At 43.7% G+C, this 24,386-nt stretch overlaps 2 protein-coding genes across 5 annotated transcripts; one reads left to right on the top strand and one right to left on the bottom strand.

Moving 5' to 3' along the window:
- Positions 1-2,034: 2,034 nt before the first annotated feature.
- CCDC27 (coiled-coil domain containing 27) lies at positions 2,035-20,573 on the bottom strand. Of its 4 annotated transcripts, XM_042477774.1 has the most exons (14): positions 20,469-20,573; positions 18,221-18,375; positions 16,632-16,761; positions 15,532-15,666; positions 12,311-12,453; positions 11,121-11,300; positions 9,978-10,211; positions 8,637-8,844; positions 8,273-8,403; positions 7,334-7,411; positions 6,856-7,068; positions 5,399-5,503; positions 5,153-5,288; positions 2,035-2,110 (listed from the first exon to the last, which is right to left on the bottom strand). In XM_042477774.1, exons 2-13 carry the CDS (start codon positions 18,362-18,364, stop codon positions 5,163-5,165), a joined length of 1,827 nt encoding a protein of 608 aa, XP_042333708.1. In that variant the 5' UTR covers positions 18,365-18,375; positions 20,469-20,573; the 3' UTR covers positions 2,035-2,110; positions 5,153-5,162. The 4 variants fall into 4 exon arrangements, with proteins under 4 accessions (XP_042333708.1, XP_042333707.1, XP_042333710.1 ...); XM_042477773.1 differs by lacking the exon at positions 2,035-2,110 and having other exon boundaries at positions 4,954-5,288; XM_042477776.1 differs by lacking the exon at positions 2,035-2,110 and having other exon boundaries at positions 4,954-5,288; positions 18,221-18,372; positions 20,469-20,547.
- Positions 20,574-20,651: 78 nt separating this feature from the next.
- Positions 20,652-24,324, top strand: MRPS16 (mitochondrial ribosomal protein S16). Its single transcript, XM_042477777.1, has 5 exons — positions 20,652-20,771; positions 20,881-20,928; positions 21,365-21,389; positions 22,378-22,638; positions 23,868-24,324. Exons 3-5 carry the CDS (start codon positions 21,377-21,379, stop codon positions 23,987-23,989), a joined length of 396 nt encoding a protein of 131 aa, XP_042333711.1. The 5' UTR covers positions 20,652-20,771; positions 20,881-20,928; positions 21,365-21,376; the 3' UTR covers positions 23,990-24,324.
- The last annotated feature ends 62 nt before the right edge of the window (positions 24,325-24,386 follow it).

Genomic DNA, 24,386 nt, shown 5'->3' with positions numbered 1-24,386 from the left:
GGATATGGAAGACCGACTGAATTTTCAAGCTCTGGATGGTTGAATCCATGGATAAAGAATCCATGGATTTGGAGAGCTGACTGTACATAAGGAGATAACTTGGAGATTGGACCCAAGTCTAACTATGAAATTATATTGTATGCAAGCCATGAGCATGCATACTTTCCCTGAACATATCTACTCAGAATCTAATCCACAATCAGTCAAGTGAATGCAAGGTTGACTTACCAATAGGTATGCTATCCAGCACAAAGTAGTATCTCAGGCGGGAAGGATTCAACATCTCAAAGGCCGTCAGATCGTACGCTTCCGCCTTGGCCGGTTTGGCAGGGATCGGGTGCCGTTTCACTTCTGCCCAGAATAGATTTGGGTAGAAATCATCCTCTTTGACTGACAGCAGGGTCAGGGCCTGGCCACGGTTGGCCACGGAAACCCACGGGATCTTGTTCACCACGGGCACCAGCCTTCGCCGATAGCTGCAATGTGACCACAGAGAACCAAAGCAGTTGCAGTGAGCAAAATCCTGAAAATACACCATTGGTATGGGCTATAATGACAACATGAGACACTAGGCAATGGTGCAAAGATGAGACTTAAGAATATACGGGTAAAGAATTACTGCTGTCCAGCATTGCTCTTATTCCATCCATCCATCCATCCATCCGTACATCCATTCCTCTATTTTTATCCCATACTTTCCCCAAGGAGCTCAGGCTGAAATAAAGATGACCAGTGGCTTATATCCTGCCTTTATAGGGACTCAATGGGACACAAGTGAATGCCATGGCACATTTCTGCCCCAAAGTCCCATGTTTAGGGAACAGTGGTGTCAACTTAGGGAGCTGGGCATGTTTAGCCTGGGGAAGGGAAGGTTAAGAAGGGATATGTAAAGGTTAAGAGGTGATAGCAATGTTTTAAGTATATGAAGGGATGTCACATTGAGGATGGAGCAAGCTTGTTTTCTGCTGCTCCGGAGAATAGAATTCAATGGAGCAATGGATGCAAGCTACAGTCAGGTTTGGAGACAAAAAGAGACGGAGAGATTTGGCTGCAAACCTACCTGTTGAACTGTGGGCTTTGGCCAGAGTAGAATTTGTACCATCTCACTACATAGGAGCGATGGTTGTCCGAGGTGGAGACCGAGATGCTGAAGGTGACTTTCTGTTCTGTTACCTTGAGAAGACAAACCTGTGTTCCCAAGCTGTCACAAGCCGATGCGTTGGAAACGGCGATGTGCAATCCAGGGTCTACGGAAGGAACAAAAGCAAATGCATTCTCTGAAGATGCCAGCCACAGATGCTGGGGAAACATCAGGAATAAACTCTTCTAGAACATGGCCACATAGTCCGAAAAACCCACAAAAATCTATGGAGGCCGGCCATGAAAGCCTTCACAATAATATTCCCGTTTGATGGATGCAGTGCATGAAGGTTGAGGTGGTGGCGGTGGTGCATTCATGGCCATGCGACACACCTGAGATAGAGCTGGGATTTGAACTCAGTCCCTTCCGGATCCAAGATGATCTCTCTCACAGACACAATCTTTCACTCTCTCTCACACACACACCATTAAAAGTACCTCTGTGTGATAAAATTTCATGTGCAATATTGTGCATTTGAGCAACTATGGGTTTTATATCATGTCATAACATTTCTGCCTTGCTAGGTCAAACTGGACAACGGCAAATGCTCAGTCGTGGCCATAGTCATTGACAGAGAGGCGGGATATGATGATGATGATGATGATGATGATGATGATGATGATGATGATGAGTGTCCCCTAAAATCTATGGCTTAGTCTGCATTTGCACTGCAGAATTAATGCAGTCCAACACTGCTTGAATGCCATAGCTCCATGCTATAGGATTCTGGGATTTGTAGCATGGTGAGATATTTAGCCTTCTTTCCTTTCTATTAAAATATTAGGATCCCAGTCCTGCACTCCCAAATAAATGCACATATTTTGGACTTGCCTTGGCAGATGCGTATCCCATCTCCTTTGTAGCCTGGCAGACAGCGGCAATAAAAATCGGATGTCAGCTCATCTTGTTGACAAATCGCTTTCTGGTGGCAATGAATCTCCCTGGTGATGCATTCCAGTTTATACGGATCTGAGCAGAGAGAGCGAGGATGACAAAAATACGCTTATCACCCATGTATACCTCATCTTTGAGCATGAAAATGCATAGCTTCAGTGCTGCAGTGTGGCATGAACAAGGAGCGCACTCGTGTGTCTATATATGTGCTGTCAAGTTGCTTGCTGATGTATACTGACCCCATGCCTTTCATCGTCATGTGCCTTCAAATTGTTTCTGGCTTATGGTGACCCTAAGGCAAAACTATTGTGGGGTTTTCTTGGCAAGGTTGGCTCAGAGGAGGTTTGCCATTGGCTTCCCCTGGAGCTGAGAGAGTGTGACTCTCTTGAACCTAGTCTCCAGAGTCATGGTCCAACCCTCAAACTGCTATGCCATGCTGGCACAGATCTTGCCAAGAAAACCATGCCATGATAGGGTTGCCGTAAGTCAGAAATGACTTGAAGGCACACAGCAATGAAAGTCATGGGGTCACCATAAGTCCACAAGTGACTTGAATTAGCTTATACTTTGTAAACTGCTTAATACATCGGTAAGTGGTATAGAAATGTACTTGCTATTGCTACTGAAGTTGAAAACATTAGGACAAGAGGATGCCCACATTACAGGTGAATTGCATCTCCAACAGAGCCGCATCAGCCCTGGGTTTGCAAGACCTGAGCAGGACCATTGATGTCTGAGGTTCTTGGAGGTTTCCCATTCATAGGGTTGCCCTAAATCGAAGGCAACTTGGCTGCACATGGCAGCGGCAACAAAGGATGAGGTTAGAGATGGTCATGTTTTTATTGAACTATAAGGTGTTTGGATTGGCTTCCTGACTAAAGTGCACTGCATAAATGCTTCAAATAAATAATCAAATGGTTGGACTTGGATATGTGTATTTGTGTGCTGAATGGACTTACCTCGGATCTTGCTGTGTGTAGTGAGAAGGCAGAGGAGGAGAAGGAGAGAAGCCAGGAGACTGGGCAGCATCTTTACTTAAAAAGACTATTTTTGTATGTAACCTGCATTTTTGAGGTTACAGTTGGGACTTATGAGGTCCCTGGTGGCAGTGTGGCCCCACATCTGCTGGCTAGACCCATCTGGAGATCCTTGTATCAAAGCCTAGCATCAGAGATGAAGAAGTTCTGTTTCAGTTCTAATGGTTCTGAAGGTTCCGATTCCAAGATCTGAAGCGCTTGAGAACTTGGGCCAACGTTCAGTGGTTCTGTGTCACTGAGCAGCCGCTTCCAAACAAGGTTGCTGAGGATTCCTTTGAGGAAAGGTTGAGCAATTGAGCTGGAACAGTTATGCACCCTTGATGCCAACGCTGAGTATGTTTAGATTTATCTACTCAGCCAAATGGATCACAATAGCAACGTCAATCATAATGTCATGGTTCTTCTTCACTTGCTCCCTTGGAAAGGGAATGCATCATCTGCCAGAAATCCTGCTTAGCACAGCTAGATCAGTCTATATGTCAGCTTTCCAAAATGTATGCTTTCCAGCTGTGTTGGACTACAACTCCCATCATCCCCAGTTATCAGGTTAGGAAAAGCTACTCTACTCTGAAGGTTCAGTGGACCTCTATCTGGCATCAGAAGCGGCAACATTTGGGATACAGTGGGAGACTATTTCAAAGCTTGAAAGAATGAATGAATGAAGGAAAGAAAGAAAGAAAGAAAGAAGAGGGAAGGAAGGAAGGAAGGAAGGAAGGAAGGAAGGAAGGAAGGAAGGATAAACTTTCATTGTACAAGATGTTCAACTCACCAGGGCACTTTGGTAACCATCCTTGGGAGAAGAAATTTCAATAGGAGACCTCAATATGGAGCTACAGTGGATTGATCAAGTTGTATTCCATTTGTTTGGGTCTAAACAAAGACTATGGTTTCCTGCCCCATGGCAAACACAACACAACATTGAAAATTATGGGATCACCATAAGCCAACAAGTGACTTGAAGGCACATACGCTCCAAAGTGCGCACCTTGTTCATGTCACACTGAAACACTGAGTCTATGCATCTTCATGCTCAAATACATAGGTATACACGGGTGATAAATGTATCTTTGTCATCCTCGCTCTTTCTGCTTAGATCCATATAATAAATGGGAATGCATTACCAGGACTAGAACAAAAGCCAATGGATTTAGATTATGGGGTTCTACCTGAACATTAGGAAGAACGCCTTTACTGTAAGAACATGAGGAACATCTTTGGAGGTCAAGCATAGTTGGATGGGCCTCTTCCAGGTCTATGACTGTAAAATTTTAACAGTTCCCATACAAAACAAGTTTGGCCATTGAGATCCACTGCCAGAAATACATCTCTGATAGAAGGTTTGGGTCTCTTATTTATTTTATTATTGGGTCAGTTAGGTCCAATGGCTTTTCCAACACACAAAGAATAAAAGACCCAAAAGGTAGCTATTGTGGTTTGGTTTTGACCCAGTAAGGTTTCTTTTGATGCTCCTTATATTCAGCACGTATTATTGGCACTTTTAGAAGGGTCATCTTTCTCATTTCTTCAAGATACATTGGGAGTATATGAGCTGGACTGCTTTGATGCCGTAAAGTACTATGAGACTTTTTGGAATGGATTTCCAAAGGAACAATGCAGATCAGGGAGAAAGCTACTGTATATACTCATGTATATGTCTAGAAATGTTGGTCCATAAATAGACTCTAAAAACATCCATGGGTCAATGTAAGTATACACTGAACCATCACAAAGCAAAGGTGCCGCTATCCCAGCAATTATGCCTGCCAGAATTTTCTAAGTCCTTTGACATCCTTTTCCTTTGCTTCATCCTTCAGATCCTTTGCTATATGCCCCTAAGTTTGAACCTCGACTTATCCAGGGGTCATAGCAAAACCCACAATTTTGTCCCCAAAACCTGCCCTCGACTTGTAGATGAGTATATATGCTCAGAATGAGTGTGATCACTGAACTGGCATCAGGAATAAAAAACCAGACCCATCCAAGTGAGTTTGAAGACAAAAGACTTTTTTCATTCAGGCACTTTGTCAGGGATACTCAAAGAAGAAAGAAAATAGAAAGTCCCAGGCACACATTGACACACGTTTTGGCTTCTATCTGCTTGAGCTCTTCTTCTTGTGAGTAGTCGGGGTGCTGGATTCGGGACTGATCAGCGACGGGACTTTCACGCCTTTCTGTTTCAACAGTTGATGGAAATCCAAACGGTCGGCTATTATTTTCTGGAAAACAGACCCATAGCAGGTTAGGAAAGGCACCGGTGATTCTATCGTTCATTGTCCTCCAGCTTTCCAATGGATCCCTCCCCACTTACACAACAGAGTAAATCTACCTGCAAAGCCTCTAAGACTTCGTCATCTGTGATTTCTGCCTGGGGAGACTTGGTCCCTGGAGTGCTGTAGGTGGCCTGGATGATCTTGCTGCGAAATCGTTCAAACTTTGCATGTATTTTAACAAAAAGAGAAGCAGATAGAGCTTTCATTAAAAAATTAGACTCAGAAAGGCTTGCAACTAAAGAGCTTTCCTGTTTCTGTTCCTGATTTAAGAGAGTGTTTTATGCCGTTTTGTTACGAACATGTGCACTATGTCCGTATTTGGCACCGTTCTGCATCTAAGAACTGTACTTTCACAAACCACATGCAGAAGGCCACAGGTTCAATCTGCAACATCTCTAGCCTTTGTGAAGTCGGAGGCTTTCATGGCCAGCATTCATAGTTCTTTTGTGGGTTTTTGGGGCACTCTCTTCCATGCCAGCATTCTCTGAAGATGCCAGCCACAGATGCTGGTGAAACATCAGTAATAAACTCTTCTAGAACATGGCCCCATAGCCCACAAAAACCCACAAAAACCATCTCTAGTCTTTCCTTAACACAGAACTACTGCAGTCAGAAAACACAATGCTGGACTAGGTGGACTGATGGCCAAATAGTATAAGATCATATTACATGACACTAGTGGCTTCCGTGGCAGTTTGTGCAGGGCATCCATTTTAGGTTTAAGTCCAAACCTTTAAAAGACACTACCTAGGGTGCCAAAAACAATTTCATTCTCTGAAGCCACAGATGCTGGCAAAACGTCAGAAATAAACTCTTCTAGAACATGGTCACATCACCCATAAAACCAATAAAAAACTATGGATGCCGGCCATGAAGGCCTTTGACTTCACAATTTCAGTTTTATAGGTCAGACTTAAACTGGCCAACAATATGAAAACCAGCACTGCCGCATGATAGGAAAGTCCCAGTTTCAAGCTCCAGCTTTTCTCAGTCTGTGAACCCTAAAGAGATGCTCCCAGAGTATGCTCAAAAGAGACTGGCAATGCCTTATATCCCAGTCCCCTCATTTCTGATTCCCAGCAACCCTTTGGTTTATAGTTTTTTGTGGGTTTTTTGGGCTCTGTGGCCATGTTCTAGAGGGGTTTATTCCTGACATTTCGCCAGCATCTGTGGCTGGCATCTTCAGAGAATGCTGACCTAGAAGAGAGTGGGTATACATATATATACTGTATGACCCTGTGTAAGGAGGAGTGGTTCCCATTGGACCTGCCTCCTACATTTGGAGTCCCCTTTTATCGGAAATGGCTTCAGGTTGCCTCTTGCAAGCTGGACTAGATTGTGGCTTTGGCACAGCTTCCGGACTCTTAGGACGCATGCATCATTTAAATAGCACACCTCCAAAGTGACCCGAAGCAGTCTGTATGGGACCACAGTTTCTTATTTTGGGATTTCTCCCCTTGACACTATCAATGAGGGGATTGATCACAGGTGTTGTGTATGTGTGAAGAGCTACCCGTGCACTGATGGCCTCCAGTGTGACTCTGGTTTGCTGTTCCACCCGCTGCAAGACCTCCAGTTGTTTCTGTAGCTCACTCTGCTGGGTCAACTGGTTCCCAATATGGTGCTGGTTCACCACCAGCTCAGCCTGGAGCCGGTTGACATTGCTCTGCAAATTGTCAATCAGCTGGCTCTTGTCCTCTAGCTTGCATTCCAGGTCAGAAACGTTCTACATGGTAAACAAGAGGGGAGAAAGATTACATTTTTATTATTGCCATATCCCATAATAAAGTCATGATCCTGCCTAAGTTTCCCAGAAGATGTGCAAGCCATGCGTCCCCAGAAACACTGGTAGATAGATCTCTACACATACACACTGGGTACTGCACCATAAAAAGGGGAATCAATTCCACTGGGCTGCTGATCGTAATGTACAATGTTAATCTCAGCTGACAATGCATGATATCAAGGAAAAACAGAAAGGAGTAAGTCACCTGTCGAAGTTTATAATTCTCCCTCTCAATGGATCCCATCATTTCTTCATGTTTCCTCTCTTCTCGTAGGTTGCAAAACTAAATGAAATATAGAAAATAGAAATTAATACGGCCAACGTTCTGTGAAGGATATACAAATTGAAACATCGATTACAAAAGGCACGAAGGACCTTACATCTGTAGGGAAGCTAAGGCTGGCCAGCCAAATCTGAGATGCAGTGGGTTTCCCAGGACAACTGAATGCGTTTGTGGCAGAGCAGAAAACTCAACTGTGGAGGTTTGCCTCAGTTTTTACGCTGTCCTAACCCAGAACCTTATTGAATGGCAAAAGAAAACTGAAATGGAGCAACAGAGAAGCATCTTTCTTTTTGCCTCTCCACATGCTGTCATACCATTTTCATTCTCCTTCCCAAGGGAGATGGCCATAAAAGCGTGTCTTTTGGCGCCCTGGTGGCGCAGTGGTTCAATGCCCGTACTTTGGCCACTCACTCACAAACCATAAGGTTGCGAGTTCAGCACCAGCGAAAGGGCTCAAGCTTGACTCATGCTTGCATCCTTCTGAGGTGGTCGCTAAAATGAGTCCCCAGATTGTTGGGGGCAATTGGCTTACACTTTGTAAACTGCTTAGGGAGTGCTTCAGTGCACTGATAAGCGGTATAGAAATGTACTTGCTATTGCTACTTGCTATTTTGCCAAATGGATTTTTCCAGTGTGCAACAAAAGACATGCTTTGGCAACCACTTCCCTCAAGAAGAGAATGGAAGTGCTACGACAGCATGGGGAGAGGCAAGGCAAAAGTTGCTTCTCTGCTGATCGGTCTCAGCTTTCTTTTGTCAGTCGATAAGGCTCCTACGTTGGTGATCTCTGCCTCTTTCATTTTGCCGGAACTGCAGCCTGGGTTGTTCCATCCAAGGTACCTTATTGTTACCTTATTATTACCTTATTAGACATAGCTTCCAGCTGGTCTCCCCGCTCTCTTAGCTCCTTCTGCAACAGTTCCCTCTCTGCGTGAGCTCTCCGGAGCTGGGATCCCTCAAAAGACAGCTGTCTTTGCAAGGAAGATATAGCTCCTAAAAGAGTAAGGAGGCACGTTGTTAATGGGACTAAGGCCATCCACTGGGTATCTCTAGACAGCATCTCTCTCTTTTTGTTTTCATCCCCAGCATTTTCCTGAGCCTCCTTGCAAAAGTGCTGCTATATAGGAAGGATGCTGGCCAAACATGCCCTCTATCAGAGTTCTCTAATCTGAACCTACAGATTATGTGCAGTTTTCAGAGACCTATCCCAGCTTTTCCAGACGTACCTGTGGCCATGTCATAATCGTTTTTCACTTTCTCCAGTTCGTCATAAAGTTCGTTGTTCATCCTCTGGAATTCAAAAAGTTTGCGCACGATCAACTCTTCCTCCAGCTCCTCCACGGTTTCGAAGCCTTCTTTGGACTCTTTGGATTCGCTTTCGGGGAGTGTCTCTTCCCCATATTCCAGGGTCCCCTTTTGTTGTATTTCTGTGTACTGTGGGAAGAAGATAGAAAGAAAAGATCTGTGATGGAGAATGTCTGGGGAAAGAGAGCGAGAGCTTCAAAATGAAAACAATAGATCACAGAAGGAAAAGATCCTTGCAAGAAAGGAAAACCTGCGGAGCTTTTGTGGGCCTCCATAAAGGACACGATTACTTTCCAGACCATGGAGGAGAACATTCAAGTATCTCCAAGTTTTCTTTACTACAGACAGCTCTTGTATCTTGTTCAATGAGTCTCTGCTTCTTAGTCAATATGCTGGGGGTGAGCAGAAGGTTAACCTGGATGTCCCGGTATCTTTCCAGCCCCCAGTAATGTGGTTGTCATTCACAATTTATGGTGAACCCAAGCCAAATCTATCGCAAGGCTTTCTTGGCAACATTTGTCCAGAGTGGAAGCCTTTGTCTTTGCCTTTGCTTTCCTCTGGGGCTGAGAGAATGTGATTTGCCCATGTTTCTCTGTTTTATCAACAGCAGTAACAAAATGGGTCAACCACATCAAATTGTCCTGGTGAGATGAAGAACGGTAGGGTTGGCCAGAAGTGAGTTTTTTAATGTAAAGGACTGTGAGCCCCATTCAGTTCTAGCACTCAGAATCAATTCCTAGGGTTGAGAATTCTTCCGAAATGCATTTTTGGACAAGGCCTATAGATACTGGCCAGAAGCAAAGAGAATATGTTCGTTGTTGATGTGCTGCAAGGGTGGGCATGCAAGGGTGGTTCAAGGTCCATCTGTGGGATGTGTCACAGCTTTGCTAGAAAATCCAGCAAAGCTGGAGCTAAAATCCCGTTCTAGCTTTGCTAGAAAATCCAGCAAAACTGGGGGCTGCACCTTATTCTCTTTTAGGAGAATTGCCACTCTTAGAGAGCAATCCCTAAAAGTGGTACTTTTGTTTTTATTTTAGTCTGGCACAGGACTCACTGTGTGCAAGACTGAACAGAGACTCATATAGCAATGGTTCCCAAGATTTGGTCCTCCCGGCGTTTTGGACTTCAGCTCACATCATTCCTGACTGATGGCCACATTGGCTGGGGCTTCTGGGATCTAGGGTCCACAACAAACGGAGGACCAAAGCTTTAGAACCACTGACCTATAGCGTATAGGACGCATCCCATCGGCCTTTGCTCACCTCCTTTTCTAACTGCTCCAGTTCCTCCTGGTCCTTCTGCAGTGTTTCATTCAGCACCTCCATCTTGGAGTCCAGGATTTTATTTGAGTGGAAGAACTCTGATTTCAGACGCTCAACTTCTTGGCGGAAGTCTTCCGGGATGTTCTTCTGTTCGAATTGGCTTGGGAGCGAGAAGCCTCTTTTGCGGGCCCAGTCATTACTGGTTTCTGCCACTACGAACTCTCTTTGACTCCTCTAAAGAGAAGGATTCAGGGTCCAGCAATGAGAATGCAGGAATTGTAGTGCAGCAAAATAACTTACAGATTATGCTTTAACCATCCAACGAAGCCATTAAAATCTAGAGCCTAGAATTACACAGCTTGAACCCTGGCCTAAATGTCCTTATACAGAAATATAAGTACCGTATATACTCAACTATAAGTCAAGGGCAGGTCTTGGGGGCCAAAATGATGGATTTTTATAGGACCCATGGATAAGTCAAGGGTAAAACTTAAGGGCATGTAACAAAGAATGTAAAGGATGATGCAAATGAAAACGATGCCAAAGAAGATAGAAAATTCTGGCGGGCATAACTTTTTGTGCTCATCCTAAAGGCTAGATGGGTGAGGGACCAGAGGGGATCCATACTTCTTTTTGGTGCTCCTAGGATGGACTAAGCTCTCACCTTTTAGCCCTCGATTCAGAGAAAGGGAATGGCTCCTTTTTAACATATATAAAAGTTAAAAGTACAGTACTTACATTGACCCGTGGATAAGTTGACCTAGGTTTTTTGGGTCAATGTTTTGACTAAAATGTCTAGACTTAGACATGAGTATATACAGTATACTGTGCCCAGTTCTCCCCCCCCCCAAAGGACATATTCTATTCTCTGTTCACAGACAGTGCTTGATCTTGTGGTTGGAAAAGCGTGGCAAATAACCACTGGTGCAAGGCTCACAATGAAGGTGGGACATATCTAGCAAGATGGTGCCATTACCAGTTGCTAGACTGGTGGCTGAGAGTTCATTTGTAGAAGATGAGTGGGAGCTTGGCTCTTCCCTGTAACTCTCCTTGGGGATCTGTTGCCTATCAGAACCCCTTCCGCTTGGTTCAGATCCAAAGCTATCACCTACAGGCCAGAGAAAGACACAGAACTTTACCAACCTTTCCGTCTTGAGACTCCTTGGAGATGTTGATACTCCCCCGCTGGAGCTGGTCCAGCTGTTTCTGCATCGTCTCCACCTCTTCGCGCAGGATTGAGATCACATCGTCCTTGCGGGCACACTCCGCTTCGCAGCTGGCAAGGCGGGCAAGCTCTTCCGCCAGTTTCTGCAGAGACACATCCTGGAAGGAGAAGAAGGAGAGATTCTTAAGAGCACGCCCTCCTGTCGAACATCATGGATACCACAGGGCCTTGGGTTGCTTCGGCACTTTCCCAATGCTACAGAATTCGGGGATTTGTAGCTTTGCAAGATACTGTATATACTCATCTATAAGTCTAGAAATGTAGGTTGCAAAATTGACACCAAAAAACTGAGTTGACTTATCCATGGGTCAATGCACTACTGAACTTTAACTCTCGTTTTTAAAAAGGGAACTATCTCCTGGTGAAAGGAAAGAGTGTAATTTGTTCTAGAAGCACTGACTTCCCTCTGCTCTCTCATCCATCCATCCTAAAGTGAGCACAAAGTTATGTCTGCAGGAATTTTGTAAGTTCTTTGGCACTGTTTTCATTTCCTTCGTCCTTTGCAATATGCCCCTAAGTTTTACCCTCGACTTATCCATGGGTCATATCAAAATCCATAATTTTGGCCCCCAAACCTGCCCTCGACCTATATATGAGGTCGACTTATAGTCGAGTATATACAGTATTTCATTTTCTCTGCCAGAGAGCTCTGGTGCAACAACTAACTGCAAATCCAGTGTCAAACGGCATGATTTCTGCAGTGCAAATGCAGCCTTGTTAAACAGCCCAGTTGGCATGTACTACCTTGAAACTGTGTATGCTCCTTCCAGCATGAAGGCTTGCCACCACATAAAGGCAGATTATCCAAAAATTGAACAAAGGCAGCATGCTTCCAAAGCATTGTTTTCATCTATGATGCCGTCGCTCAACTGACAGATTAATTGCCTGACGCTTGCAGGATTAAATAACATTTATTTAATTGGACTGGAAACTTACAAGTAAATCATGGCAGCCTGCCAGCCACCCAGGTATACCAGAAAGTGTCCAGGAAGGGATTGGTCTGAAAGGAACTGCTGCTTTTCCCAGTTTGAAGCTAACTTTGGCATCGATCATTCCTATCCCTCTGTTCCCCTCCTCTGCCCACGTCGAGTGGCACGCAAAGCCTTACCTTCTCACGAAGCACAGCAACATACCAGGGGGCTTTGTCTCCCGTGTGGCTTTTCATTTGGACCAGAGGAGCGCATCCTTCGGTGTAACTCCTCCACTTGGATAAGCCAGAGGCATTTGTTGGTGTGCCTTCACTTGGAGAAACTGCACATGGGGAGTGGAGGGAGGACAAGAAAAACAGCAACAAGAGACCTTCTTAGGGTGGTCATAGGCAAAAGAGGACAAGACAAAGGCGTTGAGTTGGTTGGTACCCATTATGACCAAGGCTTCAGCAATAGACCTAGATCAAAAGGGGGCATTCTTTCCGCAACTCACAAGACACTCAAACACATACAGGGATGCTCAGGAGGCTAGAGTGGATAATCTGTATGAATAAAAATGTAAATGTGCATTTGTTCAGACTCTTAAATCTTCGAAAGTTCATCACCGATTGCTTTGAAATTTTGACACAATGTTCCACTCGAATACACGCATTTTTATATACACATATCTTTTATATACATATTATATAGATGTCACACGCCTGGATGTAACAGCAACACACACTATACCAAATATTCGCTTGGCGTTTGCAATCGCCATCAACAAAGCTCAGGGCCAATCTTTGGTGTTGTGCGGTTTAGATCTAGACACGGATTGTTTCTTATACTGACAATTATATGTTGCGTGTTCTAGAGTCGGCAAACCAGACAATCTCTATATCTACAAAGACCATGGAATAACAAACAATATTGTAGATCCACAAGCACTGTGACATTAAATATTTCAGAAACGTGCGCTTTTTCTTTTCTTTCTTTTCCATTTAACCAGACTGAGCCACAGCAACACATGGCCGGGGACAGCTAGTTCCCAAATAAAATGCTATGCGCATTCTCCCTTGACATGCACAAACGCATGCTCCTGAAATCCCCGCGTTTCAATCTTGCATGAGCCATTGCCGTCTCAGAAAGTAGGAACCAGACAGGTAGACTTCAAAGGTTCAGATGCCAAGTAGAGAATACAAATCCATGCTTTCTCTCTCAGCTTAGCGAACAAGAGGCCTGCAATATATATATATATATATATATATATATATATTTTTCAAAGAGAGTGGGCCTCCACAATGACCTCTCTGAAAGCTTAATGCATCTTCTTTCCCAGCAGGTTCACACATATTGAGTAGGCTCAGCCAACCTGCTGGGATTAAAGAGGAGGGCTGTAGCACCAGGCATGTTGCAACAGGAACCGAATTCGTATTTGGTTCTCTTCTACAGAATAATTGGGCAATATGGTGGGGAGGATACAAAGTACAGGGAGGCTGCACCCTTCTCCCCCCATATTAAATTGGCTTCTGCACTAGTACCTTTGCTAATAATGTGGAAGAGAAAGTCTACACATTGTGTAGGATGAACATATATGCTGAAGTTTCTTTTTCTGCACAACTATGAAGACACAGGATTTCAAAGCACAGCCGGCCCTTCTTATACACGGATTTTTTTATACACGGATGCAAGCATCCACGGTTTGAAAATGTTGAACAAAAGTATACATTTCAAATACCAAACCTTGATTTTCCATTTTTTATAAGAGACACCATTTTGGCATGTCATTATATTTATTGGGACTTGAGCATCAACGGATTTTGTGATCCGCAGGGGATCTTGGAAACAAACCCCAGCGTATAACAAGGGTCCACTGTATACACCAAATGCATGCGTGTGTGTTTTTGCACCTTAGCTGTTATTGATCATTTACTAAACATGAGACTTAACTCAATAGTGATAGCATATGTTTTGAATTCAAAGATATAGCCATGTTAGTCTGTAGAATCAGTATCTAGACAGATCTTGTAGCACCTTTGAGACTCATTGAAAAAAAGAGGTTGGCAGTATGAGCTTTCGTAGCCTTCAGTCTACTTCCTCAGATGCATTTGCTTACTATTATTATTATTACTATTATTTCAAAGATATAGCCATGTTAGTCTGTAGAATCAATACATAGAGAGATCTCATCACGCCTTTGAGACTCACTGAAAGAAAGAAGTTGGCAGCAGGAGCTTTTATAGACTTCAGTCAACTCCCTCAGATGCATTATGTTATGTTTCGCGTGTGTTTTAATGCAAGTTCAGTTTGCAACCTCTTCAACAAAAGGGTAGGAGGTAGGATATGATGGAAAAGTCTTTGACTCAAGACTAGACTCTTCTCCAACCTGCTGTCTTTCTTTCCAGACATATTTATATATTTACAGCCTGCCTTTCTGCTGGGACTAGGAGGCTATAGCTCCCATTGCCATGCATTGTTCCCAGGATCCAAGTTCAGATTCTGCCACAGAAAGTGAAGCAGAGGGACAGGACATCATGCTTAGTTCCTGGGATGCATGTTTAGACTCTGTTGCCCTTCAGAAGGGAAACAGAAGGGCAGAGTGTCATGTCTTTGAGTCAGACAGTGACACTCCCCAGCAGCCACGGCACATAGACATGGACTCAGCACTACCCACCGCAACTGAACGTAGATGAGAATGGAGGTTTCACAATGCGCAAAGTGTTTATGTAGGAAATGGTTCATCAGCTACAAGAGGCTGCCTTTAAGCAGAGGCTGGATGGCCATCTGTCGGGGATGCTTTGACTGAGAGTTCTTGCATGGCAGAAGGGGGTTGGACTGGATGGCCCTTGGGGTTTCTTCCAACTCTGTGATTCTATGATTCTATGATAAATAATCCATCAACTCCTTTAGGAGATGGTTGCTGACCACCAACCATTCTGGAGGAAGCAACACTTTCACCTCTTGATTCTTTGGCTTGTGTTTCTGAATAACCTTTGCCCCTGCATCGTAAGTTGACCATGCTACCGGATACCCCCTTGGATTGACACCTTGGATTTATTGCTATACTCTACCGACCTGGATTGCCTGGACCCTGAGAATAGTAACTAACTGGTAATCTCCTGTCCATGACTGGGGCTGCTTTTGTCTGTAACAGACTTTGCTTGATATTTTGCCCTGGCTAGCCTTCAAGAGAAGACACACATTGCCCTCAACCAAATATGAGTTATATTGAGTTATGGCCCTTCCTTAAGAAGCAAAGGAGAGCTACACCAACTTAACCCAAACAGATAGGTTTTTTAAAGAGCAAAGTAAGGGAAAGAGCCAACTAGTTGCCATTTGTGATGGCAATCCTGTGGCACAAACATCAGTGGAACAGAAAATGTATGGGTGAAAACCAGCTGGTAAGACAAAACATACTTACATTTGACATAACTCTTTGATTCTAAAAGGTCTGGATTCTGAAAGACGGAGGCCCAGTCATCCAAAGATAGTTGGGAGGACAGGCTTACGGTGCTGATGTTGCTGGGCAGCTCAGCAGGTTTGGGGAAGTTGGTTTCTGGTGGCACAAAAAGCAGAAATCAGGGCACTGTAAGACGGGTCCTCAGTCTAGCCTGTGCAAAGAGCAAGCTCAGTACTGAGATCTAGGAGATGTGGGATTGTTAGGCATTGGGGCTTAAAGGGTTTCATCTGTTTCTTTGACTGCAAGAAACAAGGTCCTCAGCCTCTCTAACTTAAGAGCCCCTCTAGCTCCAAGGAGAGCCAAGAACCCCATTTTGGATACAGATCTGTCAAACAGCTGGAGGTAAGTCATACTAATACAGCATTTCGTCTGCATTAGGAAAGCAACCCAAAATGGAGCAAGAGAGTAACTGCTTTCTCCATGCCGTCATAGCATTTCAGTTCTCTTTCTGAAGGAGATGGTCATAAAAGTGCATCTTTTGTCACATTGTAAAAATCCATTGGACAAAAGGCATGCTTTTATGACTATCTCCCTAAGTGGAAGAAGTGCTATGACAGCAGGCAGAGAGGCATGGAGAAAGACTCTACTCTCCTGCGCTGTTTCGGCTTCTTTTTCTCATGCGATAAGGCAGTAAATGACCCAGAGAAGAGCTGCTTAACTGGAGACGTATCACTTGCCCTTCATGTTTTATACTCAAAACAGCCATTTGAGAAATGCAACCTTGATCAGTGTTTTGTGTGGGTTTTTTGGGCGGTGTGGCCATGTTCTGGGAGAGTTTGTTCCTGACATTTTGCCAGCATCTGTGGCTGGCATCTTCTGAAGGTCTGCAAAGATGCCAACCGCAGATGCTGGCAAAACATTAGGAATAAACTCTTCCAGAACATGGGCACATAGCTCAAAAAACCCACTCAAAACACTATGGATGCTGGCCGTGAAAGCCTTCAACTTCACAATGGTCAGCGTGCTTCAAGGATACACAATGTTTTGAATGCACATCTCCCGTATCCCTGTATTATAACACATTGGCTACCATCGGATCGCCTCTCCTCGGAAAGCCTTACCAATGTGGGATGTCGAAGTTGCTCTGTGGCTGTAGCTTGGGCATCCGGGGCGCATGCAAAAAGTTTTCTGTAATTCATCCAACTGAGGGGTGTAGTCTGACGCAAAGGGATCTGCCATTCGATGCTCAGCCTGGATAAGAGGAAGCATTTTGAGAAAGCAACATGGAGATCCAAGGTGGTCCTTCACTTGCATGGGCAAACCAAAAATGATTCTTCTCCTCAACATAGGAAGTTGCTTGTGAGTTTTTCGGGCTATATGGCCATGTTTTGGAAGAGTTTATTCCTGACGTTTCGCCAGCATCTGTGGCTGGCATCTTCAGAGAATGCTTCAGCATTATATATACCCCATTCTCTTCCATGCCAGCATTCTCCAAAGATGCCAGCCACAGATGCTGGCGAAACGTCAGGAATGAACTCTTTTAGAACATGGCCACAGAGCCCAAAAAACCCCACAAAAAGCTATGGATGCCAGCCATGAAAGCCTTCGACTTCACATAGGAAGTTGCCTTTGTATCAAGTGTCCCCTGCTATGGATATGAAAGTTAGTTATTTGTGGTTATAGAAGTGGGGATTGCAGATCCTATACTGTTATGGTTTGTGCCAGGAGCCATGGAAATATAACTGGGAGTATATGGAATGTATGCATTGAAAAGGGATTGTTGTTGGGACAAGAGGTTATGTCTTTTATTGATGCTCACATGCTAAACCATGGTTATACTTGTTATGGTTTACCTGCTACGATGATATTTATCCATTTAGATGCCTAGTGTCTACTCCAGTTGTTATATACAGTAGTATGACAATTCGCCAGCATCAGTGGCTGGCATCTTCAGAGAATGCTATTTTTAAAGATGTTATTTGTTCTGGAGGATTACTATAGCCAAGGCTAGATGGTTTTAATACTAATGTTTGGGCATCTTAATATATATATATATATATATATATATATATATATACATATATATATATATACAAGACGTTGATATATGTTATGACAATTATTATTAGCCGATTAATGTTAGAGTGTGTTAAAGAGTTTAAATAAAGGAATGGTGTGTGTGTTAAGACCATTCATGCATCCAGCTCAGTACTGTCTGCTCCACTGAGTAGCAATACTAAAGTCCAGATGAAAATCTTTCTCAGTTTATGAGATTCTGTACACAAATGTGATCTGCTCTAGAATCTTTCCTGGTATTGATGTCAGACTAACTGGACGATAATTGTTGGGATCCTCTTTCTTTCTCTTTTTGAAGATGGGGACAACGTTTGCCCTCCTCCAGTCTGCTGGGACCTCTCCTGTTCTCCAGGAGTTCCCAAAGATTATTGCCAATGGCTCCGATATTACATTTGCCAGTTCTTTTAATACTCTTGGATGTAGTTCATCTGGTCCTGGAGACTTAAATTCATTCAGATTAACCAGGTATTCCTGTACTACTTGTTTACTTATTCGGCCTTTAATGCAACCATGCAAACCATGATCTTGCAGTGACCTAAGTGAAAGAAAGGAGTTGGTTGCATGAACAGGTTGTTGCAGGAAAGGCGAACTCCATGTAAATCTAAACTAACAAAGCGACCCGGAGCCTGCGTACCTTCTTCGCGTAGAAATCCCTGATGGCTTTGGATGCTTTGCTGGGGTTGGTTTTGTTGCTTTTTGATGGGTTTCGCATCGGATTCTGTTGCAGCTCATTGAAGCCCTTCTTCATCAAGGTGATGGGTTTCTCCATGTTTGTCATCCGCTCATCTGCTGCAAGGAAATTAGAAGAACCATACACAAGTTTTACAATTATGTAAGGACAAAGATGGTTTGAGTGTTGGATTAGGACACTGGGAGACCAGGGTTCAAATCCTGGGTCAACTATGGAAACCCGCTGTATATATCTATATATGCATACATATTCATATGTATGCATACAAACATATATGCATGTACATATACAGATATGTATGTATATATAGATATGTATACTTACATACACAGACATATATATGTGCATATATACAGTATATATACACCTATATACATTTATGTATTTATATATACCAGTGATGGCGAACCTATGGCACACATGCCAGAGGTGGCACTCAGAGCTGTCTCTGTGGGCACACATGCTGTCGTCCTAGCACAGAGTTTGCCAGAGTTTCTTACTAGAAAGCCAGTGGGATGTGGCACTTTGCAATAAATAAGTGGGGTCTGGGTTGCAGTTTGGGCACTCGGTCTGCAAAAGGTTCACCATCACTGATATATACATATAGATGTGTGTGTATATACAGACATATATATTTACATATATGACCATGCATACACACACACACACACACACACACACACGTATAAACATACACAGTCTCTCAGCCTCAGAGGAAAGCAATGGCAAACCTCGTCAAGAAAAGCACCCCCACAGCCACGAAGTGCATGCACAATGCAGAAATAATCCAGTATGAAACCACTTTAATTGCCCTGGCTCTGGAATTCTGGGAATGGTAGTTTGGGAGACATTTGGCCTTCTCTGTGAGAGAACTCTGGTGCCACAATAAATTACAATTCTCAAGATTTATATTGATTTGAGCCAAGACCATTAAAGCAATCTCAAACTGGATTATTTCTGCATTGTGTTTTGGACCTAAAACAACAGAGTTTGAGCTTAATCATAGAATGGAGCCAGGGCCGTTTAAAGTGGTGTCAAACCGGATTAAAGCCCAAACTATATTTTGAGGAGTACAGTATTTATTAACTATTAACAAAGTAACTATTGCAATCAACAATTATGGCGGTAATCCTATATGCCCTTAAACCCCACTGATATTTGACCATCATTTTGATCACTGGCTATCCAACGGCTTCTTCCCGTCTCAGTTGTTTCAACTAATGTTTTTAATTATTTATTTGATATTTTATCATTGTTATATTTAGATATTTAGATCTATGTAATATATGTTGTGATATTTAGATATATGTAAGGAAGGGGGTGGAGGGGGGAATTATTTATATTGTATTGTATTGTATTGGAGTTGCATTGTACCTTCTGTGTGTATCGGTATATATTTATTTATTTTACGGGTATCGGTTTTTATTATTGTATTACTGTATCGTGTTTTATTGTGTTTGTAAGCCGCCTCAGAGGAGGGATATAAATGAAATCTATTATTAATTCTGCAGCCAGAGAGGAGGAGAGAGGTCTTATAAAATCACAAATTCCAGGATTTAAGTGGTGTCAAACCGGATTAACTCTGCAGTGCGGATGCAGCCAGAGAGGAGGAGAAAGAAAGGTCTCATAAAACTACAAATCCCAGGATTCCCTAGCATTGAGCCAGGGCAGTTAAAGCAGTCTCAAACTGGATTAACTCTGCCATGTGGATGCAGCATAACTAGGGTATCATTAACTGCCCTGCCTCACTGCTATGGCATTCTGGGAACTGTAGTTTGGCTCTGGAGCCACATCAACTACAAATCCCAGGATTCCCTAGCATTGAGCAAGGGCAGGATTTAAGTGGTGTCAAACTGCATTAACTCTGCAGTGTGGATGCAGCCAGAGAGGAGGAGAAAGGTCTCTTTAACTACCTTGCCTCACTGCTATGGAATTCTGGGAACTGTAATTTGCCTTTGAGGCCACCACAAGCTAGAAATCCCAATTGCATTGATGCAGGGCACTTAAAGCGGGGTCAAACTGGATTAACTTCGCAGTGTGGATGCAACCTGAGGCAAGAATGACAAAAATGGAGAGGAAAATGTTAATGGGGCGGAGCCTATTTTCCTGGGCGTGGCCAAGGGGCGTGGCTAAAAAGGTGGCCTCTGAAAAAGAAATAAATACTGTATGGCTTTCTCTGCTTCTTCCTCACTCTTTCTATTTCTTCAGGTTCCTCGCCCAGCCAGGGGGCTACCAACGCGGGGGCCGCGACTACTCGAGTCAGGCTCTTTGGATTTCTAGGCCCGACACGGTTGCTTAGCAACGAGTGTGTTAAAAACAGAGGAGGGGACTACAATTCCCGGCGCGCTTCGCGCAAGGCGAGGGCGGCCATTTTGTCTACTCTCGCGACCTGATTGGCTGACGCCCACCAACGTTCTAACAACCTGGTCTGCAAACGACGCGCATGCGCAGAGGGCTTGAGTGGGGCTGATTGCAGCTACTGCTGCTGTAAGCTGTAAGTAAAGGTCATTGGTCCCAAAATTAGCTTTTTAAACATTGGACTGCATTGAACCTACATATTATACTCTATTAGTAAGAATATAACCCCTGTTTTCCTCTCTTAGGAGCTCAAGGTGGTCTCTCACTTGGAATCCTCACAACAGCCCTGCAAGGTAGGACAAGGTGGAAGAAAGCGCATATATATATATATATATATATATATATATATATATATATATATAATATACTGAAATTGAAATGAAAATGGATTGTGTTTTTTATGGAGCAGGTGGTTTTTTTTTAAAGACTGTTTTTAACTTAACTCTATTTTATGTGATTTTTAAAATATTTATATTTTATTGTATATATTTTATGTGATTGGTGCTTTAATTGTTTGAATTTTATAATATTTTTAATTAAAAGATTTTATTAACAATAATAAATGTGTGGAGTTCCCTGGCTGCCAATGAGAGCTGCATCTACGCTGCAAAATTAATACAGTTTGGTGCCGCTTTAATTGCTATGGAATCCTGGGATTTGTAGTTTGTTGTAGCACTGGCGCTCTCCATCAGAGAAGGTTTAACCTCTTCCCCCTTTTTCCCCCTCCAGCAAGAAAACGTCATGGTTCAACTAGGTAAGTGGGGTTAATTCTTTGCACACATTGTGCCATAGTTGCAGAAGGTTAGTTGTGGAATTCTTTGCAAAAACGACATGGATAGATATAGGATGGGGGATACCTGGCTTGGCAAGATTACATGTGAAAGGGATCTGGGATTCCTAGCAAACCACAAGTTGAACATGAGTCAACAGTGTGATGCGGCAGCTAACAAGGCCAATGCGATTTTAGGCTGCATCAATAGAAGTATAGTGTCTAGATCAAGGGAAGTAATAGTGCCACTATATTCTGCTCTGGTCAGGCTCTACCTGGAATAATATTGTGTCCAGTTCTGGGCACCACAATTCAAGAAGGACATTAAGAAACTGGAGCCATGTGTCCAAAGGAGGGTGACTAAAATGGTGAAGGGTCTGGAAACCGTGTCCTATGAGGAAGGACTTGGGGAGCTGGGGTTGTTTAGCCTGGAGAAGAGAAGGTTAAGAGGTGATATGAGAGCCATGTTTAAATCCTTGAAGGGATGTCATACTGAGGATGGAACAAGCTTGTTTTCTGCTGCTCCAGAGAATAGGACCGAATGGAGCAATGGATGCAAGCTTTAGGAAGAGAGATTCCATCTAAACATTAGGAAGACCCTCCTGACAGTAAGAGCTGTTTTGATAGTGGAAGATGCTCCCTGGAAGGATGGTGGAGTCTCTTCCTTTGGAGGTCTTTAAGCAGAGGCTGGATGGCCATCTGTCGGGATCCTTGGTTGAGATTTCCTGCATGGTAGAATGGGGTTGGACTGGATGACCCTTGCAGTCCCTTCCAACTCTACGATTCTATGATTCAGAAGACCTGGTTCATTTCTTTCTCCCTTCAGAGGACAGCTGAGTAGGGCCAGATCTAATGGGTTGTATAGTCAGATTCTGACTAACCCCTTAATTTGTACAGTTTAATACAGTAGTGTAAGAATCTTGAAAACAACGTCTTTCTGTTCCTTGTTGCATTTGTATGGTCTCCCCTGCAGGGCATCTCCTCTTGAAGCAGTACCACAACCTCCATGTGGTCATCCGTTTGGCTCTCGGGGGCTGTGCCAACCGGCCTTACTACCGGATCGTTGCGGCGCACAACAAGCGGGCAAGGGACGGCAAGTACCTAGAACAGATCGGCTGCTACGACCCACTCCCCAATGACCACGAGGAGAAGATAGTGGGCTTGAACTTCGAGCGGCTCAAGTACTGGATAGCCAACGGAGCCCAGCTCACCAAGCCTGTGGAAAAGCTTTTAGGTAATCTCTGTGGCGTTTTCTATACGTTTGACCACCCGCTTTTGTTGATTTGGTCATTCATGGATTTGATTTAACATATCCTCCAGCGTGGAAGTTGACCATAGGTCTACCAAGACCAAAACCATCTCTGCCCCATTTGTAGTTGTGTGTCTTCAGATCGTTTCTGATGTATGGCACCCTAAGGCAATCCTACCCGTTTTCTGGGGCTGAGATTATGTGATTTGCCCAAAGTCACCCAGTGGGTTTCCATGGCTGAGCAGGAAGTCGAACCCTGATCTCCAGATTGCCACACTGGCTCTCATAACCATAACTGGGGTTAAAGCTGTATGTAGAGAGATCTTGTAGCACCTTTGAGACTAACTGAAAGAAAGAAATTGGCAGCATGAGCTTTCACAGATTTCAGTCTACTTTCTCAGATGCATTTGACCATTTTCATTTGACTGAAGTATAGGAAAGCCCATGCTGCCAACGTCTTTCTTTCAGTTATGTATCTGTAGAGAGATCTTGTAGCACCTTTGAGATTCACTGAAATAAAGAAGTTGAAAGCATGAGTTTTCGTAGACCTCAGTCTACTTCGAATGTTATGAAAGCTCCTGCTGCCAACGTCTTTCTTTCAGTGAGTCTCAAAGGTGCTACAAGATCTCTACGTACTGATTCTACAGACCAACAAGGTTATATCTTTGAATTCTAGGGTTAAAGCTGGACTGAAATAGCAATAGGTCAGTGATTCCCAAGCTCTGGTCTTCCAGGTATTTTGCATTTCACCTCCCAGAAGCCTCAGCCATTTTGGCCAATGGCCTGGGATTCTGGGAGCTGAAGTCCAAAGCACCTGGAAGGTTTGGGAATCACTGCTCTAGGTAATATCCATCTTGTCCAGGAATCTCTGGAGCCAAGAGGTACCACCACATGTTCCAGCGCCTTACTTAAAAGTGGAATATTGGCCAATCATTAGCCAATATAATAGGATCACGGTTCCTGGGAGCCATTTGGAGTGAGAACTGATTTGTGCCATGGTGAATATGGAGAAGGAAGGTGTGGGCATTGGCCAGTCAGTCCTTTGCACGAGGAAAGACTGTACTTAGGTCTCTTCCATGGCGAGTGCATTTGACTCAGCTGAAAGGTTGCCATTCTTGTTACGTCTTTATCCCCACCACTTTCAGTTTAAGCAAATCGATTTCAGGGCGTGAGAGGAAATGGTGACAATGGTACGTTTGGCTTTTGTTTCGTAGGGCTTTCGGGATTCTTCCCCCTCCATCCAATGACCGTCACAAACGCTGAACGGGCGAAGAGGCAAAGAGCCAAAGAGGCTGCAAGGGCTGCTCAAGAAGAAGATGCGGCCGCGAAAGAGTGAAAACCAAAATGGACAAGCAGAACTATTTGGTTGTCGGCTCAAAGGACAGACCTGGGCTAAACAGAAGAACTGGAGGAATGAACTGAAGCCCCCCAAAACAGCTTCACTATCTCAGGGTTAGAAGAACTGTATTGCATAGCTCAACACAGAGGTACCTCCTGCGAGGGAAATTTGCACCCGGTTAACCTGAGTTTGATTTTTCATTAAACAGGGCTGTATACATTTCTCTGTATGTCATGCAATGTATTGCACAGATTCGGATATGCTCAAAACCTTATTAAAAATGTTCCACGTGGAGATCCTTTTTTAAAAAACGCACTCGTGTTCCGTCTTGTATTGTAACCCTTCTTGAAACCCATTGTGGGAGAAAGGTGGGATTTAAATCCTTGAAATAGAA

The sequence above is a fragment of the Sceloporus undulatus genome, chromosome 7 (assembly GCF_019175285.1).
Source record: "Sceloporus undulatus isolate JIND9_A2432 ecotype Alabama chromosome 7, SceUnd_v1.1, whole genome shotgun sequence".
NCBI classification, from domain to species: Eukaryota; Metazoa; Chordata; class Lepidosauria; order Squamata; family Phrynosomatidae; genus Sceloporus; species Sceloporus undulatus.
Note: the sequence above shows the minus strand (reverse complement) of the source record. Positions and strands in the feature narration are given on the sequence as shown.

Bases quoted from the DNA above. Each gene is read 5' to 3' on its own strand.
- CCDC27 (XM_042477774.1), bottom strand. From the start codon at position 18,364: ATGACAAACATGGAGAAACCCATCACCTTGATGAAGAAGGGCTTCAAT. The intron at 15,667-16,631 runs GTAAGGCTTTCC...TTGTGCCACCAG, and splicing joins AACTTCGACATCCCACATTG to AAACCAACTTCCCCAAACCT. The intron at 10,212-11,120 runs GTTGGTAAAGTT...CCTTCTCTTTAG, and splicing joins AGGAGTCTCAAGACGGAAAG to AGGAGTCAAAGAGAGTTCGT.
- MRPS16 (XM_042477777.1), top strand. The intron at 22,639-23,867 runs GTAATCTCTGTG...TTTGTTTCGTAG, and splicing joins GCCTGTGGAAAAGCTTTTAG to GGCTTTCGGGATTCTTCCCC.